Raw genomic sequence first — 20,540 nt, forward strand, 5'->3', positions numbered from 1 at the left:
AGATGTAATAGTCTGTCGGTAGATGGCGCTAGACGTCACCCCAAGACGTGTGTACAAAAAGGAAAGGCATGGAAAGATTTGCGAGGTCCGGCGTGGCTTCCGTAGCTCAATTGGTAAGAGCATTGCACGGATTGCAAAAATGGTGCGGGTTCAAGTCCCGCCGGAAGCGTAAATTTTTCCATTTTTTCCTTTAATATAAAAATGTTTAGAATCGTTAGCAGACGTTTCTGCTTAATAAAAATTAATTTAGTATGGGTTAGCACATTGTTACTGGTGAATTCTCAATATAACTTGAGACTCCAGTGCCGTTACAAGATGTAATAGTCTGTCGGTAGATGGCGCTAGACGTCACCCCAAGACGTGTGTACAAAAAGGAAAGGCATGGAAAGATTTGCGAGGTCCGGCGTGGCTTCCGTAGCTCAATTGGTAAGAGCATTGCACGGATTGCAAAAATGGTGCGGGTTCAAGTCCCGCCGGAACCGTAAATTTTTCCATTTTTTCCTTTAATATAAAAATAATTACAATTATTCTTTATACTTATATATTTTTGGCAGAACAAGAATGGTAAAAGTAAGGATGTAATTGTAACACATATGCGATCGTAATCCTTATAAAATATGTATCAGCGAGTTCAAGGGATCGAGGTCAATAGTATTACGGTGTAAGGCGGATGGCGATGTGAATGGTGCGCAAAAAATCAACATCGGGGTACCTAGCCAACCTAACAATCGCTTGCGCTTCGTAAGCGTGTCGTAGCCAGCGTGCGTAGCCGAATGCAAAAACGCTCACGAAACGAAACGCTCGTAGATATCTATCTCTATCGCTCTTGCATATTGGCGCGACAGAGCCAGACTACCTTTCGCGGCGTTTCATTTTCGTTTCGCGTCGTAGAAATACCATTCGGCTACGGGGCCAGTTCTCCCCATCGCTCTTCTGTAGTTGCGCGACAGAGCCAGGCTGCGTTTGGATTGCCAGGTAGCGTCAATGACAACATTTCATATTTTTGAGTACTACTTTTTATTGTTTGGTTTGAAAGAACTCAATACTAAAAGATACACGTTTTTTTTTATTTTTCCAAAAACTGCTATTTTAATGAGAAAATCCCTTCTTATTACTACTTCGAGCAGAAAGAGCGTAAGTTACAAACGTCAAGACACAGCTTCGTGACGTCACATGTGTTGTTTCATACACCTAAGAAAACAACAAAATCATTTCTAAAAAAAAAGTTTTAACAGTCAGCTCAAACAGTCCGGTATGTCTGACTGTCAAGTGTCACTGTCAACCAATAGTGAATGACTACGAACCATAGACTAAGCCATGAATTTTTTAATATCTTTGCTACGAACTGTGATAAGTGTCACTGTCAAACTCAAGTGACATCCCAACTGGAAGATTTTTTTGTTATAGTGGCAGCTCTAAATCAGCTATTTGACGTCACTTCCCCTTTAAACTATTATTAATTAATACGGAAAAAAATAAAAATAAAATATTTATGAGATCTACAAGCGTATACTTATCTCGAAATGGTTTTCGATTTAGGGACATTGAAATTTTTGAAACGTTGTCAATTGTCTCTTTGGCTAGTCCTGTGGCCAACTACAAGAAGTCATTAGTATGTATGATATTGATCACATTATACTTCGTTATTTCGCTAAAGGGGGGTTTTGCTTCCTTTACTTTCATGGGTTTGGTTTAAAGAGGGTCATTTGATTATAATACAGATTTGAAAGGAAAATTGTGTGAAAAACAGTTTCGAATTTCCTTAGGCTAGATTACCTACGTTATAATGATGAAGGTACTTCAACCTTCCTTTACTGGGCACTGATATTTTTTAGTGAATAAGAGAGATATAACTAGGTACCATCACGCAACTCTAGCTTATATCACCGTAGCCTGTGGATGCTTGCAACTCCAGAGATTATGAGTTTGGTATTTTTCACGATCGAACTGTTCTATTTTTCAATTTATGTATCGTCAAGCTAATTTGTAAGAGAATAACGTGGAAATTGCTTAACTTACTCTTGACGAGTATAGTTGGGTCGATACTTTGGATGCTGACTGTACTCACACCATCAAACTTTAACTCAAACCGAAAATTGTTCACGCAACATAATTTTGGCAGTTTTCGATAACAAGATATGGTTCATCGATGCTCTATAGCCCAATATTTTATCGAACTAAAGAGAATCTGCCCGTAAACGGGCGGCCTTGATAATAAGAATCAATTTTGTAAACAATAAAAGTATTTTGCAAGCGGCCCGAGTGCGAACATTCGGAAATGCCTATCATTGAGATGAGATAACACTACTTTTGCATGTGGCTCCTCTTGCATTAATCTATTTAAAAACAGACAGACACGTCAAACTTATAACACTCGTTCTTTTTTTTCGTCGGGAGTTATAACCACAAAATTAAAATTTTGAAAAAACCCCCGACTGCGACATAGTTGACCGATTTTCATGAATAATGGCTAAGAACACTCCCGGCTAACTCAGCTTTCAGACAAAAAAAACTAAATCTTAATCGGTTCATCCGTTCGGGAGCTACCATGCCACAGACAGACACACACACGCAGACATATAGACAAACAGACAGACAGACACGTCAAACTTATAACACCCCGTCGTTTTTGCGTCGGGAGTTGAAAAAAAATAGAATTATTCAAAAGGATGCACACACGCATCATTTAAATAGGTAGGTATAAATAAGTTATGAATAAAATGACAAATTTTAAATATTTTTGGATCGCAAGTAAGTATACCTACATTGTTATGTAAGTAAGTATACAAACAATAGTTAGGTATTTTAGGTGCGCTGTAGTATGTAGTTTGTAACTACATGCCACATGTTGATTCTGAAGATATTTTATCGCTACGAAGCTTTCAAAAGTTTCCCTAAATTAGCCGTTGAAGTAAATTCTCCACTTAAGGAGTTGTACTGATGCCGGCGCTTTTAAGGCAACTCTGTAAGGTTTACTTAAGTTTACTGGTAAGTTAGGCGACTAATGCATACGAAAATTATTTAGTAATTTTTTTAAGCCTCTTTCAGAGGAACTTTTAAAGTCGCAGATATACATCATAAAATGCAGGAAGCCCGATTACGCTGGTATGGTCATGTAATGCGCCGAGACGAGAACCACCTGACGAGACGAGTGATGGATCTCTATATACTAATAATACTCATAATTTTAGAACAAAACGGGACTTAATCGCGTAAACACTTACATTTATATTTGGCCCGACGTTTCGAACATCACATTATGTTCGTGGTCACGGGTAGACTGGCGAGGAATTGCATCAACATCTTCTAGCCGCGCGAGTTTCTCGAACTACCCGCACTTGTTCTTGATTATTCACTTTTGCGCTAGGGTTGTCACTTTGCCTACACACAACACTCACGACATCAGCCGGTGTGTCCCTCGGTGTTTTATCACGCTTACATTTGCTAATCACTGGATTCCACGAACAAGAAATTCCCTGTCCCTCATTTTGGTTGAAATTTCGATGCTTCCTAATTTCAATCGCTTCACGTACTTTCCTGCTGTACAACAGACGTTCCGTTGATAGAATTTTGGGACTATGGAGCTCGATCCAGTGGTTTGGTCCCGACTGTAGCAGATGTTCAGCTACCGCAGACTTATTAATTTGGCGGTTTTTGACAGCCGCGATATGCTCCTTGACCCTTACCGCTATTGTGCGTTTGGTTTCTCCAATATAGGAACTACCACAGCTGCAATCTATCTCGTACACACCTGGTGTCTGATACGGGATAACATCCTTTGCTGACCTAAGTTGCACTGACACTTTGGACATCGGTAAGTACACGGTACGTATAGAATACTTCCCTAGTACCGTCCCGACCTTGTCCGTCACACCTCTGACGTAGGGCATAAAAGCTGGTCGCCTTGGAACATCTGGATGCTTCCCCCTCGGCTTTCGTCTAGGCTGTCTACTGTGTAATCTGTACCCATTCTTTCTAAGAACCCCCTGAACGTGTGACAACGTGTGAAACGTCGGGCCAAATATAAATGTAAGTGTTTACGCGATTAAGTCCCGTTTTGTTCTAAAATTATGAGTGCAAATCGTGTTAGTCTAAATCAATATACTAATAATACTCTTTGGTGATGGATATAGAAGAGGGCACGAGAGGCAGAGGTCGCCCGCCAACCGACTGGACTAGAACCATCTCCAAGGATATGACGAAGCTGGGCCTCACGCCAGCAATGACTAAAGATTGCGCAAAATGGCGATCATGTATCAGGAGGGCCGACCCCAAATAGGGAATGTGCTGGGATAATGATGATGATTTAAGCCTCTTTCACAAGATAAGTGTACAAATAAAAGAGACGCGATGATAACGCTGGAGAATTATAGTTCGTAGCCGAGCTATAAGCTACAAATCGCTCGCTCTGTCTTTTATTTACACGGAAGCGACTGTCTTTTGTTCGTTTTTATAGCCGATAGCTCATAGTTAACTCGCGTTTGTATTGTCCCAGTGCCTTAGTCAATCAATAGTGAATCATTCTCATCTGGGTGAGATTAGCTCAGATCCGGGACATGTGGCGTACTAGAAGAGAGGCCTATATGTTCAGTACCAGCAGTAGATAATAAAGGGCTGAATATGATGACGACTGAACAAAAAACTCCTTTGCGTTTGCTAGCCTTTGGCGGCAGCTTACAAACAAACAAACGAGGAAAGTTTTCAGCGAGAGAAGCATGGAAATTAACACTGACGTAATTCGAATGTAGCGATTGCGGATGCGAGATAAACTTCCACCGTTTAACGATATAACGATAACGATATAACATTACACGAATTATCGTTTAACGGTAGTCGGCAAGCGATTTGACTAACTGCATCATTGTACTAATCATAAAAGTTGGAACGGCGATTGTGTACTTAATACGTCCTAAACATTCAGTCTTCTGCGTAATAGGTACTCATCACAATCACCAGATAACAGTCCACCTACAATGCCTACGACCACTATGGCCACGTTTACTTTTTTGCTAAACAATTTACTAATATCGTAGATACCAAAGCAAAACCCTCACAATTAGCTTTTGGGCCTTTTAGCTTCATAACTCCGATGATCGAGCCTGAACTACACGTTTTCCTAATTTCATGTATATGGGAACAAATTAACTTAAAATTGACGTCTATATTTTCTGAATCAATGCTTAAATTTTATTTTGATAGTTATTGTCGGACATTCCTCTTAGAGTTCACAGCTTAAAATCATCAAAATGCCGAGACTCGCCCCTAGCCAACTGTGCAAAGCCGAATGTAAGAACTTTGCTTGCCCGTTCGATCACCTTCGAATGCTACAAACGGGGGGCTAATACTTACTATGGGCTAGAATCTACCTAGATATAGGTACCTAATACCTATATACCTATTTTTTAAACTATTTACGTATACACATTGGCATCATTCTCCTTGCATTAACCCGGCATTTGCCACGGATAATGGCAACCTGGGGTCCGCTTTAACAACTAATCCCAGTATTTGGCGTAGGCTAGCTTTACAAAAGCGACTGCCATCTGACCTTCTAACCCGAAGGGTAACTAGGTCTTATTGGGAATTAGTCCGATTTCCTCACGATGTCTTCCTTCACCAAAAAGCGACTGGCAAACATCAAATGACATTTACTTTACACATTGTATAGACACTAGTCTTAACCATCTAATTATAGTAATTATGTCACACAACTAACTTTATTTTATTGGTTTTAATAAAGGTACCATAGTTTATGTATCGCATCCCAATTCGTTTCTATGCATAGGTAGGTACTTATACATTGAATCTATTTTAACTAATGAAACGAAATGATTAATCATGGTTTTAACAGTAAAGTAAATAAGAGGTTTATCTTATTTATAAATATAGTGGATACAGAACTGTTTACTTTTAAGTCCCCGACATAACGAATTGCATTTATAAATTATCGTTAGATTTATTTTAACGTAAATGTATTTAGTACCTATTTTTAAACACTTCGGTATCTCTTTTCATCAAGCGCACAATGTTACGTTAATTCTACCTAATCATTTTAAAACTTACTTAAGTATAATGAACAAAAGGGATAGGTACCCTAAATTAACTATTGTATCCAATCCAAATCTATTCTCACAGCCAAAGCGCTATTTCCCCGAAAAGGATTCCTATCCTTAACGGGTTTCTACTTCAGTCGAGCCCGAAAAGCTCCGGGCGTTCGGATGCAGCGATATCGAGCACGCACAAGGTGAAGCAACGAGAAAGGGCAAGCGAGCAATATAAAACGAGGTACATCTCTGCAGTATTCAGTAAACAGCTGAACATCGGAATAGCTTAACACCTAATTGCACTGCTCTAATTATGACTGCTCTGGTGAGTTCCTTTGTTATCCCTGAATTCGAAGAAAATAGGTCACATATCCAGGGCAAAAAACAAAAAAGTACCTATTGGAGAATTTTCAATTAACTGTTGACTAACTGTACGTTTAGAAATAGCAAGATACGATTTTGTTTTGAACTTCATACAATAGCTAAGTCCCTGATGATCCTACAAAATGAAAAATGTAATCATAATAACCATGATCATACTCAGAGGCCTATCCAACATGCCATAAACAAAACACCTTTATAATCAATGGAAAATTGGAAATGATAACGTTTCGTGTAGTTTTCCGCAGGATATTTACATAGGCCCTACGATGACTAACAACTTTTAACTACGAAGGTACTTCTTGTTGCATTGCATTGTTTTCTAAACTAGGTACATACTTACATACATATATGGGCTAATCGTGTCTGTCAAATGTAATTCTGTATAATTTCTTTATTAGGAAATTCATTATTCACTCCAACATTTCCAGTTATTTTAATTACTTTTATTTTTCAGTTCAAACTGTCTTTCGCGGCGTTGCTGGCCGTGGCCTGCTGCGGGCGCTTGGAGCAGCAATACCTCCCCCCTCACGTCGGTAGCTCTGGCGGGTCCTTCGGATCCAGTAGTGGGTCGTTCGGATCCAGTGGTGGGTCCTTCGGATCCAGTGGCGGTTCGTTCGGATCCAGTGGGTCGTTCGGCGGATCTCATGGAGGAGCTAACATCCCTATTACCAAATTCGAGAATGTGAACAATGGAGATGGCAGCTATCGTTACAGGTAAGAGCTACGCTGAATTTTTGCGTTTATAAATATTTCGACAAAAATAGTGAAAATATTAACAAGGATTACCTATGCTTATAAACATAGCGATTCACTCTTATTTCAGTACCTAAACTTGGTAATAAAAATGCATAGGCACCTCAAATGCCTATGCATTTTTATTACCAATTTTGTTTGACTATCACTCTAAACTTCATACAAAAAAAACATAAATAAATATGTGGACTAGACAGAGCTTCAGTCTGGCCCACTCTTGCGAATAATTACAGTACCTATTTATGGTCTAATATGTGATTTTTTTTACCATTTAGGTACTTACTAAAAGTTAGTACATTATTTAGTACAAGTACATTATTTAGTGATTTATTTCATGGCTCTGGGTACTATCCTGATGGGCTGGTAAAAATAAATCTTTATTCAATTTTCTTCAGCTACGAGACCGGCAACGGCATCAAAGCGCACGAAAGCGGGGCTCCCCGCGCGCCAGGCCCCGAAGGCCCCGCGGTGACCGCCGACGGGGGCTTCTCCTACACGGCCCCCGACGGCCAGGTCATCTCCATCTCCTACACGGCTGACCAGAACGGATTTCACCCCGTGGGCGCGCACATCCCCACCCCGCCCCCCATTCCGGAGGCGATCCTCAAGTCTATTGAATTCAACAGGCGCAATCCTTCTTCGTAAGTCATTTGTCATAATTTGGTAAGAATTCTGGCCCCGTAGCCGAATGGCATTTCTCCGACGCGAAAATGAAAATGAAATATTTAATGAAATGAAAATGAAATATTTATTTTTCAAGTAGGCATATTACAATGCGCATATTATTAACGTCAAATAAAGCTACGCCGGCTCTAACCCTACGCCTCAGCCTCGAGAAGATTTCAGTCCCCCCTCAGTTGGGAGGGGGGTACCCACTATGGGACCGGCAAGAAACTCGGCGGGCCACTTCTTTTCAAAACATTACATCTTATAATTAACATGCATTAAATAACAAGATACAATTTAACATGCAAAAGTATTAACATGCGAAACGAAAACGAAACGCCGCGAAAGGTAGTCTGGCTCTGTCGCGCCAATACGCAAGAGCGATAGAGATAGATATCTACTAGCGTTCCGTTTCGTGAGCGTTTGCGCCATTCGGCTACGCACCCTGTATGTAGAAGAGGATCATACCTATAGTAGATAAAAAGTTATGTGTGAAAATATGCATTAGGGTGCATTGGGGTAATTTCGAAGCACAGAAATGCTCGGGTGATTTCGAAAGGGGAATCTTGATATGATGGAAATAATGGTGATTTTGATGTGACTTTACTTTAGAAATTAGACGACTTTCGAAATTACCCCAATACACCCTACATAAAATAATCACAGAAAAATATAGTCCGAAAATAAACATGTCATAAGGTTGCACTTAGTACTACATCGGGGCTATGCACATTGCAGTGCTTTCCATGTGTGTCTGCATTTCACGACAGTAAGCTTCCATAAGTTAATTTCTCTTAGTAGGTTCTATTTTTAACGCAAATGGCGACTGAGAAAATAATACTTAAATATCTTCCTACGTGATAAATGTGAACCGTTTTTGTGCTCTCGAGCAAAAAAAATTTAATATTAATCTAGTGGGCTGAATTTATCGGAAATAAAAAATACACGATACCTAATATTAATGCTACTTACTTTAAAAATCTGAGCGCATTGTTACAACCGGGAAGACCATGCAAGGGAGTGGCTTTTTTCACTGCCCGACTGTGCCCCACTTCATCTTTTCTTCAATCTAATTTTCTTTTTATCTTTTCCAGCGAGGGGCAGTACAACCCCAACGGCAACGGCGGGCACGGCGGCGCCGGCGGCTACCACTACTGATCTCACTTGACGCTAACTGTTCTCATCTCACCGACTGTGATACCACGACATACCACTAACGCGTTACTTTAGGTTTATGATGTAAATATGCAGAAGGAATAAATTATGTTTGAGTATAAAGTATCTTTTATTTTTTGACAAAAGTACAACCCCAGGCAACGGTTACTGATCTAACTCGACGCTAACTTACCTCGCCGACTATGATACCACGACATAACGCTAAGGCGTTACTTTAGGTTCGCGATGTAAATATGCAGGAGAAATAAATTATGTTTGAGTATAAAGTATTTTTTCTTTTTTGACAATAGTACAACACCAGCGGTAACAGCGGCAAGGGCGGCTACCACTACTGATCTCACTCGACGCTAACTGTTCTCACCTCACCGACTGTGATACCACGACATACCACTAATGCGTTACTTTAAGTTTATGATGTAAATAAGTATACCTAGGAATAAATTATGTTTGAGATAAAGTATCTTTTATTTGACAAAAGCCCAATCCCAAAGAAAAACAAAATATTTTTTGTCGAAATTTACTTAACTCATGTAACATTTTCTTTCTTCTTTTGACCTCATAACAGAAGTAGGTATGTGGTTAAAATTTTTCGAACTCCTCGTGCTATATCGTGCATATTCATACTTGCGTACGCTACTATACATTTATAGTCTCTTAAACTTTATTAAAATGAGCATTTGACAAACATGTAAGGTGTTTAAAGTATCTGACTGTATCATGTAGATGATGAACCTAATCATTGCGTTAGTTAATGCCGTTAATGGTAAGCTGCGTCAACATTTGAAGAAAATTCGATAACCCTTAGATAACTAAGGACTACAAAGTAAATTAGTACAGCTTACCATTAAACTAATAGACATGTTGTTCTTTGGCCACAGACTAAGAGAACATAACCAACAAGTGAAAATTAAGGGGCTTGATTTAATCAAATAAAGGCCTCATTCGAACTTGAGTATATATGTATAATATCCCACCAAAAACATACCTGTTAAAAAGGGGGCCAAGTTCCTATCGGCTAATTGTTCCCCAAAAAGGGTTGAAATCCAATCCAATGCCAAGTTTAGACCCATGCAACTTAAAATATGGTATATTTGTGAAAATATGTAGAGGTACTTCGTTAAAAATATCCAAAATTATAATTTTCTTAAAACTTCTAAATTTCAATTTAAAAAAATCTAGGCAACTCACGCTTGACCAATTTCTTATATTTCTTAATTTACATATAAAACACCACCTGTGTGCTAAATTTTATAACGCTAGGACAAGTGGAAGTGGCCGAAAGGTTTTGAATAGTTTTGATTACCGACCGGTCAGTGAGTGAGTGAGGCAGTGCCAAAATTAGCTGTTTTCACAGGGTCATATTTCGGGATCTACTGGAGCTATATCTATGAAATTTTGCATACTGCTTTAGTACTAGTATATGATCACGTAAGTATAATTTTACCTCTGTACTTGCAATATAGGCACTGAGCTACAGAGGGTCAAAAGTGGGTCGAAACGGTTCTGGAACTTGGCCTGCACACTACCGTGCGCTTAGATATTAGTATGAAAGTAAGTAATGTAAACTTCACCTATGTGAAAAAAAATCTTTAGGTACAATATGGTCCAGATACGTCACCGCAAAAATGATGTGAACATGTATTTTTTGACATATTTCAAAGTTCAAATCGGACTGCAAACCAAACTTCCTTAATAATCAACGACCAGTCCATCCATTCAACATTCGACCATTCCATTCAGATGCACATTGCACATAGCTGATAATTGCAGAAAGAAAGAATTCTCAAAGAAAGTTCCCGTCCTCGATATTGTTCTTCGTACATTTATTGCTAAACCTTTAGGATCAACTTCTATGGTATTTGATGAGTTGATATTGATAATAAACCTCTGGGAGTAACTCAAACAATGAGTGAAGCGATCGTCAACTGTTGAAAATATTGCGAAATACATCCTAATCTTACACAGACTGCATGTTCTTAATGACATCTTGCTTCTCAAAATTGGAGAATGCGCTGAATCTTGTATATTTGCGAAGTCGTCGGTAGGTAGTCATCGTGGAGAGTGACGGTAAAAGTAAAATATATATACTTTTGAAATCCGCTTTTTTTTTAAGTTGACTTGCACAAAGGTTTTGTATTAAGTAGTTTAAAGTAATTAAGTTAAGAGTTTATAAATAAGAATTTTCATTTTAAGCGTTAGAGATTATGAAACCTTTGAAAGCTCTAACACAACAAAACCTCTACACATTAAAGCTAACTAACAATTTCTAAGCTTTCATTCAACTGGTAATAAAGCTACAACAATACAATTATGCCACAGGGTAACTTAAGCTACGTACAGTTGAAGTACTTAAACCATTTTTTATTTCGTTTATAAGTTTTTACACTTAAGATTTTCACTATGTTTGTCTGTCAGTTCTTCCGTCTGTCCGTCTCTTCGTCTGTGGCTAACACTAGGTACTTACCTATGTCGATTTCAATATAAATACATATAATATCGCTTTTTAAAAACATTTTTCGTTTTCAGCTGGAAATATTGACTCCGAAAGAAAAAAAAGGTGTTATGCTCTATATCAGACTGTTAGGTAATTCAAACGAAAGACCCAAAAATGATGGAAAATGTCATTAAAACATAAGGTAGCTGAGGACTTTCAATGAACTGTAAGCAAACAGTGTGACGCCATTTTCGAGTTATTACATTCCCTTCGGAATTAAATTTTCATTTTGACAGTACTTTTACATAGTTAGATAATCATCAATACCTACGGGACAACCATGACGGCACGCACCGCGCTAGACTAGGTGTAAAATAAGTTCAGGGTTTCGCTAATCGTACAATTCGTGAACACCTTATCATAGCAGAACAATCGGCAGTCAGCGGGGGGCAAAGGCGGCGCTGTTCACAACTCAGAAGTGCAAGGTGACTCTTTCGAAAAGACGGGGAACATCCATATAAAAACTTGCACAGCTTCGGAGTCATCATTCTGTCATCACATTTCACACGGATATCTTCCTGGAAATTAGCAAATTTTATAATCTGCAAAAATGTGCTCTCTAAAGGTAAGTGTTTTATATTAATAATAGGTGTTTATATCATATTTCTTCAGCTTGAACTTTGTCCTCAAAGCTCAAGGTTGTCTGAATTTCAGTATTTACTGTAACAGCTCCTACAAAATAACTCATAGCAATCAGCTGGTAGCAACATCTATGCGGATTAAGTTACACAAGGTCAAAAAAAATCGGAATGAATCAGGAGTAAGGAGCCCGGTCCACCCTACAGATTCAATTCAGTCAACCTTCTGCATAGCAACAAATAATTGTAGAACAAAAAACATTTAAGTAATCCAGTTCGCACTTGGCGTCACAAAGCGTTCAATAACCCATGACAATTGGTAGTGAAATGAATATATTCTTACCAATAAAATTATTTCAAGTACATATTTTTTAAAGTTCGTAAATGTTCTTTTCTTCTTACAGGTTGTAGTGTCTCTCGCTCTCTTAGCTGTAGCTTCGGCCGAGCACTTCCGATCCCAGTTCGGGGGCTACAGCGGGGGCTTCAATGGGGGCTACAACGGTAACAATGGGGGCTACAACGGCAATAACGGTGGCTTCAGCCGCGGCGCGCACATCCCCATTCTGAGCTATGAGAACGTGAATAACGGAGATGGAAACTACAGATACAGGTGAATATCGTGTTTAAGAACTTTTTTCAAGCATCAGATTAACAATAAGTTTACGAGCATACTGCCAGCATACTGCATTAATACATATAAGTATATAGCAAAGCTACGCCGGATCTATCCAGAGATCCAAGAAGATTGAAATGAAACTCTTAAGTAGGTTATGCCAAATGTGGAACCGGCATAAACCTTGCTGGACACAACACAACTTATCAAAACATTTTGCTACGAAATATTAAAGTACAATATTAATTCAAAATGTTTAAAAAATCAAGTTTAATCTACTTACAAATACCTACAAGAGGATGGATGCATAATGGATAAAAAGAATTAATTTTGGTACACGGCTTCTTGATATGATGAAATAACTATTAGGCTGTACCAAATTTGATTCCGATGTCATGAAAACTAAAACTTTATGTTTAATATTAAAAACAAGGCTCCTATGCCAGACTTCTTTGGAATTGTCCACCGTTTCTACATTATGCAATAAAGTAACTAAGTTTTACAGTTTTCAAACATCTGCTCGTTCAAAGGTAACCTTTAAAGTACTACTGGTACGTAATGCAACTTTTTGTACTTACTTACTCAGACTGCCAAGAGTTTCCTCCAGCGGTACGTACAAATTTACTTCAGTACTTAACCGTATTATTGGCGTAAGAGGTTCAGTTACGGTGCCAAGAGAAATTACATAAATTGTTCGTCTCAGGACTTCTGAAATTCACTTCATTTTGGACATTACAGCTTAGAGAAACGATTAGAAAAATCTTTGGTGACTTACAATTAAGGAAGATCATTTAAGATTATTTTATAATGACACTGATATGACTGATACCTCTCTCTTTTTTTGCCCCTTTGGGCTTTGCGTCTAAAAATCGTAGGTAAAAATTTGGCTAGAATAATATACCTAAATCAATTCCCATATTTGAGATCTATGAATCATCCACCAAGTTCTTTCCAGCTACGAGACCGGCAACGGCATCAGGGCCCACGAGAACGGGTCCCCCCGCGCGCAAGGCCCCGAGGGCCCCGCGGTGACGGCCGACGGGGCGTTCTCCTACACCGCGCCCGACGGCCAGCAGGTGTCACTGACGTACACGGCTGATGAGAACGGCTTCCACCCCGTGGGCTCTCATCTGCCCACCCCGCCGCCCATCCCGGAGGCCATCCTTAAGTCCCTTCAGTTCAACAGGCAGAATCCTTCATCGTGAGTAGTCTACTTACTAACAGGCCCGAATTTGGGAGTTGGATTTCCTTGGTTCCCTTAATTTACCTCGACCCGGACAAAGGAGTAAATCTGATCCTTCCTTTCTTTTCAGGGAGGGGTCCTACGACAGCGGAAGATACAACAATAATGGTTATCACTACTAACATAAACATATTATATCTAAAATATGTATTTATTTATTTATGACTACAAACAATGCGACTACGATGCTTTGCAAATTTTTTAATTTATAATTATTATCCTTTTTTTAAATAAGCAATAAAAAAGTGTTTCTGCATGACTACGACTTTATTTCCTTTTCACCTCCAATTCTTAACTAAATAGGTAAGGTATAGGTGGGGTAAGATTGAAGGGTTTTTCATGCGGGGCACAAATTTATTTTATTCAAACTGTGTAATGACGTGATATCATGATATCCCCACTATGATATATTAAAATAAAAATCATATCATTTGTTCTTATAAAAAATAAAAAAAACGCAAAAATATTTCGGAAAAATATGATTTTGGCCACTTCCAGGCTGCAAGACAGCTCCATCTAGTTTTAAGCCTACAAGGCCCATACATTTCAGGGGTACGCTTTTTTGTATGGGCTTTGTCTGTCCCGTATTATATGGTCCTTAGTATAAGGGATTCTTCTATTTCCACATAGATTCTGGCCTTCTAAACAATCACATAACAAAATTACGTTGCAAAAAGAAAACACATACCTAAAATACACATGTTAGTTTACGATTCGAGTGCAGTACCCGACGTGTTTTGCCCTGATCAAACACAGGCAAAACCATAGATTATCGAATAAGGTTTACGAAGTCACCTTCCCCAACAGCTGCATGAGAAGCCGTAGCCGGAACTAAGTTATTCAATGCACCGGCACCGGGCCAGCACCACACGGTCCAACTTCTGTAATAGTTTGCTGCAACTTTCATGTTGAGCTGCACTCCGGTATTCCTTCTTGGAATTCCCGTAAACACTAGTTATCCGGTTGGCAAACTTATTACAAACCTAGTTTCGTAGCCTATCGTGCGATATACCTTATCATAGAATAAGTATAAGAAGATCATACCATCCTACACATTAAAATGCGATCGCCTAAGGACGCTCATACACTACACCATACATAGATGGCGCCAAAAAAAATGTCTTGTAGCTTTCGATTATACTTGTAGATAGCGTTAAGTGTCACTTTTGACATAGATTTATGGCTCGAAAGTGACACTTAACGCCTGCCAGAAAAACAGCATGTGTCTATTCTATTAGGTATAGAATTCTTCGCTTTGTTCTGAATCCACTGTCAGCTTCACCGTAAGATATGAATTTTGGTTCCATATGACACTATCTACCTACATAATAAATATCCAGTTAAAACTTCATAAACGTACCTAATACATGTGACATTATAACATTTATAACTTTATTATTGATTAACAATACCCACGTCACCCACGTGACACTGTATTGTATTTACCTATGAGCAATGTTATTGTTTATTTAGGAGACACCACTCATATCAAGTTTACTCTACCACCCAGCTTATAACTTCCTTCATTAACGCGTAACAATTGGCACGAAACTTAGCGTGGTCAAACTAATTATGTCAAATGAGAAAAATACCTAAATAAGTAGCGCTAGGGCAAAGCGTCAGCTCTAAATGAATTTCCGTATAAAAAGTACTTTTTTAATAAAAGTTCTAACTGACGGATAAGTCAAGGCGCTAGTTAAAAACGAACTTTTCTAATCAGAACAGATTCTAATGAGAATAGTAAAGGTTAAAAGGCAATGTTGCGCATACTTGTGTAGGAGCATTTTTCGCATCTGTTTAGGCACTTGATAGATAAAAAATCAATTAATGAAAAATATGCCTACAATCTACCACATTCTATTCAAGAGTTTATTTTGCTTTCGTGTTAGGAAAACGTAGAAGAAACTTCGGGCGCTTTTAAACCCCCAACGCAATTAAAATTTTTAAAAAAACCCAGACCGCGACATAGTGGACCGATTTTCATGAAACATGGCTAAGAACACTCCCGAGTAACTCAGGTTTCAAACAAAAAAAAACTAAATCTAAATCGGTTCACCCGTTCGGGAGCTGGGCCATTTTTTTTCAAAGTTGTCCACCCCACTTTTTAGGGTTCCGTAGTCAACTAGGAACCCTTATAGTTTCACCATGTCTGTCCGTCCGTCCGTCCGTCCGCAGATAATCTCAGTGACCGTTAGCACTAGAAAGCTGAAATTTGGTACAAAGTGGTAAAATAAAAAGTGGAAAAAAATGTTTTTTTATGGTCCCCCCTACATGTAAAGTGGGGACTGATTTTTTTTCATTCCAACCCCATCAACGTGTGATATATTGTTGGATGGGTATTTAAAAATGAATGGGGGTTTACTAAAATTGTTTTTTGATAATATTAATAATTTTCGAAAATAATCGCTCCTAAAGGAAAGAAGTGTGCCCCCCCTCCCCTCTAACTTTTGAACCATTTGTTTAATAACCTAACCACAAAATTAAAATTTTGAAAAAACCCCCGACCGCGACATAGTGGACCGATTTTCATGAAACATGGCTAAGAACATTCCCGGCTAACTCAGCTTTAAATTAAAAAAAAAACTAAATCTAAATCAGTTCATCCGTTCGGGAGCTACGATGCCACGGACAGACATACACACAGACAGACAGACAGATAGACAGACAAACAGACAGACATACAGACACACACGTCAAACTTATAACACCCCGTTTTTTTTTTGTTTGGGGGTGTCTTCGTCGTCGGTCGTCTTCTTAGCCATGTTTCAAGAAAATCGGTCCACTATGTCGGGGGGTTTTTTCAAAATTTTAATTTGGTGGTTAGGTTATTTCAGTTATTTGCATTAGGTACTGGTAGATAAAATACAATAGTTTCCAAAAAACTAAATGTGCCACTTGGTAGCGAAATCATTTAGACTTTGGGCGTTAACTTTCGATATGATTCAGGATTCTGTGACAGAATCCCTCCCTCGCTTTGTTCAGAATTGTATGTATGGCCTCGCCGATAATATGTCATTTTGCTGACACTATCTACTCTACAAATAGGTAATTTATGACCCAATTCGTCTTAGTCTTGTACAAACAAAGGCAAAGGACTAGATATTGAATATCCCTCAGCGAAAACTTAGCATTTTTTAACCGTCGCCTCATATCTCTCAAGAAGGACAAGAAGGACGGTTATCAAGTCGTCTGTATGTTTTTTTTTTAATGTTTGTTCCTCGATATCTCCGTCGTTACTGGACCGATTTTGAAAAATTTTTTTTTATTGAATGTATATGCATACAGATTGGTCCCATTTTTCTCAGAACCCAGTTCTGATGATGGGATCCTGGAGAAATCGAGGGAACTCTTCAAATCTGAAAGGCATACATATGGTGATTTTTGTATTTTTAAAGGAACAGCATTAATTTACGTATGGAACAGTGACATTTGGTGCAGTTGAAGTGCCGATGATGGTCAGAACGGAACTCCTCAAATCTGAACGGCACGCTTATAGTGACTTTGGTATTTTTATAAGAACAGCATGCCCTTACGTCCAGAACAGTGACATTTGGTGCAGTGGAACTCCTGATGATGGTCAGAACGGAACTCCTCAAATCTGAACGGCACGCTTATAGTGACTTTGGTATTTTTATAAGAACAGCATGCACTTACGTCCAGAACAGTGACATTTGGTGCAGTGGAAGTGCTGATGATGGTCAGAACCGAACTCCTCAAATCTGAACGGCACGTTTATAGTGACTTTGGTATTTTTATAATAACAGCATGCACTTACGTCCAGAATAGTGACATTTGGTGCAGTGGAACTGTTGGTGATGGTCAGAACCGAAATACGTAATCCAACATTCGCAAGTAGCTTTCACCAGAACCCCAAAGGCGGCGGTTTTTTTTTTCTTAAAAATTATCTCCTCTTGACTACCTGCGCCCGGGGGCTAACTGCGATAACTTTCACCGCCATAATAAGTAATAACTTAATAACTCTAATATTATTTTTCTTTCCCAAAATAAGAAGATAGTAGGTAAAAGCAATATGGTAATGTAAGTGCCAATGTTAAACGCCACAAACACTCAAAGAACTGTCGCCGTAATACCACAGATCAATAATAAGTTACTAACGTAACAGATACTTCACTTCTCCGCAAACGACAAATACCTACGCTTTTAACGCGCGACCGCCAGCGAGTGACGGGGGCCTGGTAATACTTTCATGCGACAAACAGACTGCTTATTGGTTTGCCGTGCGAAAGTACTAGGAACTTCGCTGTATTGACTGTGTTAAGGTACCCTTAGACCACCGGCTAAGTATAAACCACATCAGCCCGCCTCCAACCAACCTAAATAAGTAAAGAGGATCGAGTATTATAGAGAGTTACTGTCAAAGTAAAATGTGTAATCACACACTGCATAGACTGCCATCTCTCGACACAGGCTTTACAACTTTTGAACCTCAATTTTGACAATTTGGCCCATATTCTTAGCTATAGGTATATGTGTTAAAATGTCAAATATTCAGAGATGTTAAAAAATTAGGTAGTGCAACGTATTTAAATACAAAATACAAATACTTTGGTTTTTTACCTATTTCAAATAAAAATACAAAATAGTTTCACAAAAAGGTATTTGAAATACAAAATGCAAAATAGGTATTTTCAAAATACCTTTATTCAAATAAAATACTTTTTTGACATAAGGTAAAACTTTTATTCTAAAGATGTGTTTAAAACACAGAATCACCAGAGAGCCCAGAAACCTGGCTCTATAAAATTAACACGTTAAAAAGTGAAGCCAAAAATTTACTGTCTCCATATTCTCCATGTCATGTTTTACTTTAATATTATAAAAATCGAACGAAAGAGTTATATTGCAATATGTATGAAATATGTTTTTTTTTTTAATAATAGTAATATTAATTAAGCATACATTACAGCTGTGTTAAATAGAAATGCCTACAGTCATTAGGTATACGAATTATATATATGATTTTTATTTGATTTTGATATAGATTTTCCCCGATTTTTTGATGTTCACGGTCAGGGTGCTTTGGGATCTTGCAATAAATCGCTTACTATTTATCGAACCTTATTTATTATATAGGTACCACTATGTTGGCAGCACTGAAAATAAGTGTGTAAAACATTAAATTAAGCGCTTCCGGACTTAGGCAGACAAAGAAAAAAATAGAATACGCTCTCGGTACCATACCTTACGTCAAAAAATGACAAAAAGCATTTTGTATTTTGAAGTGGTAGAAAATGCAAAATCAAAATACTTGTACTAAATAGTATTTCAAATAAAATACAAAATACTATTCGATAAAAGTATTTAAAATACCAAATACAAAATAGGTATTTTGTATTTCTATTTGAAATGCTTTTACTTCAAATAGTTAACATCACTGCAAATATTAATATTAGCGCCATCTAGCCGAACGTCCCCCAAAGGTGTAACGCCGTACCTTTTCCTTTATGGTTCTGAGGTACGTTTTTTTCTTAGACTTTATCTGTCTATACGGAGTTACATATGTCTTTCATAGGTAGTAACTAGGTAGGTATTGGTTCACTTCCATAATACATTTTTATAATAACGGAAATCTGTCCGTAATGAATTACTAATATAAGAACTAGTTTGACATATACACGGTACAACATGGGTATGTTACAAGGTATAAATAATTTAGTTTAGCTTATTTTACAAAACCAAATAAACTAAGTTTATCTGTTATTCCCTTTCTGATAACATCAAATTTTAATGTTCCAGCTCAGTAACTATGCCTATTTGGAACTTCTGTTGGTAACGTCTCCAGAGGATTCGAGACAGTTGAATGAGCACTGTCTCTCATTGTTGTTTCACTCGCTGAATAGCATGTGTATTCATCATATTACCAAAGACATATATAACTCCGTATAGACAGATAAAGTCTAAGAAAAAAACGTACCGTGGGTGTCGTAGAAGTCGACTGTGGGATATGGGTTTAATTGTGGCGTAGGCGAGAGGCTGGCAACCTGTCACTGCAATGTCACAATTTGGATTTCTTTCAACCCCTTTTTGCCAAGAGTGGCACTGTAACTTAGTAGTTCATGTGCTCTGCCTACCCCTTTATGGGATACAGGCGTGATTATATGTATGTATGTATGTAAAAAAACGTACCTCAGTACCATACAGAAAAAGGTACGGTAGCCTAGATGGCATTACACCTTTGGGGTACGCTCAGCTAGATGGCGCTAATATTCGTATTTGACATTTAAACACATATCAAGCTAAGAATATGTGCCAAATTGTCAAAACTGAGGTTCAAAAGTTTTAAGCTTATGTCGAGAGATGGCAGTCTATGCACTGTTGTTACACATTTTAGTTCGACAGTAACTCTCTATAATACTCGAGCCTCCTTGGGAGAATAGGAAACGCAGTTTTAAATTTATTATATGCTCAATAACTAAGTATGACTGACAAACAACAGTTGCATTGGAATACATTGGAATTGATGAGAGTGTTTCCTTAAATTAAGTCATCCGACAGCCTAAAGTCTACTCATACCTTTTTGTGATGTTATTTGTAAATAATTTTCTGTTGTTGATTGTGCCTATGTGTA

The 20,540-nt window shown here is 38.2% G+C and overlaps 3 protein-coding genes across 3 annotated transcripts in view; 2 read left to right on the forward strand and 1 right to left on the reverse strand.

Annotated features, from left to right (window-relative positions):
- The window catches only part of LOC125233527, a 170,007-nt gene that overhangs the window by 9,834 nt on the left and 139,633 nt on the right, over positions 1–20,540 (reverse strand). The window lies entirely within an intron of this gene.
- LOC125233461 (pupal cuticle protein 20-like) lies at positions 6,311–9,125 on the forward strand. The gene is made up of 4 exons (XM_048139494.1): positions 6,311–6,369; positions 6,883–7,142; positions 7,577–7,822; positions 8,942–9,125. Exons 1-4 carry the CDS (start codon positions 6,358–6,360, stop codon positions 9,003–9,005), a joined length of 582 nt encoding a protein of 193 aa, XP_047995451.1. The 5' UTR covers positions 6,311–6,357; the 3' UTR covers positions 9,006–9,125.
- On the forward strand, positions 12,018–14,210 carry LOC125233462 (pupal cuticle protein 20-like). The gene is made up of 4 exons (XM_048139495.1): positions 12,018–12,082; positions 12,500–12,705; positions 13,664–13,909; positions 14,022–14,210. Exons 1-4 carry the CDS (start codon positions 12,068–12,070, stop codon positions 14,071–14,073), a joined length of 519 nt encoding a protein of 172 aa, XP_047995452.1. The 5' UTR covers positions 12,018–12,067; the 3' UTR covers positions 14,074–14,210.

The sequence above is a fragment of the Leguminivora glycinivorella genome, chromosome 14 (assembly GCF_023078275.1).
Source record: "Leguminivora glycinivorella isolate SPB_JAAS2020 chromosome 14, LegGlyc_1.1, whole genome shotgun sequence".
NCBI classification, from domain to species: Eukaryota; Metazoa; Arthropoda; class Insecta; order Lepidoptera; family Tortricidae; genus Leguminivora; species Leguminivora glycinivorella.

What these genes read in the sequence shown, in the direction of transcription:
- LOC125233462 (XM_048139495.1), top strand. An exon ending in GATGGAAACTACAGATACAG is followed by an intron (nt 12,706 to 13,663) that starts GTGAATATCGTG and finishes AGTTCTTTCCAG; the next exon opens with CTACGAGACCGGCAACGGCA. An exon ending in AACAGGCAGAATCCTTCATC is followed by an intron (nt 13,910 to 14,021) that starts GTGAGTAGTCTA and finishes CTTTCTTTTCAG; the next exon opens with GGAGGGGTCCTACGACAGCG.
- LOC125233461 (XM_048139494.1), top strand. An exon ending in GATGGCAGCTATCGTTACAG is followed by an intron (nt 7,143 to 7,576) that starts GTAAGAGCTACG and finishes AATTTTCTTCAG; the next exon opens with CTACGAGACCGGCAACGGCA. An exon ending in AACAGGCGCAATCCTTCTTC is followed by an intron (nt 7,823 to 8,941) that starts GTAAGTCATTTG and finishes TATCTTTTCCAG; the next exon opens with CGAGGGGCAGTACAACCCCA.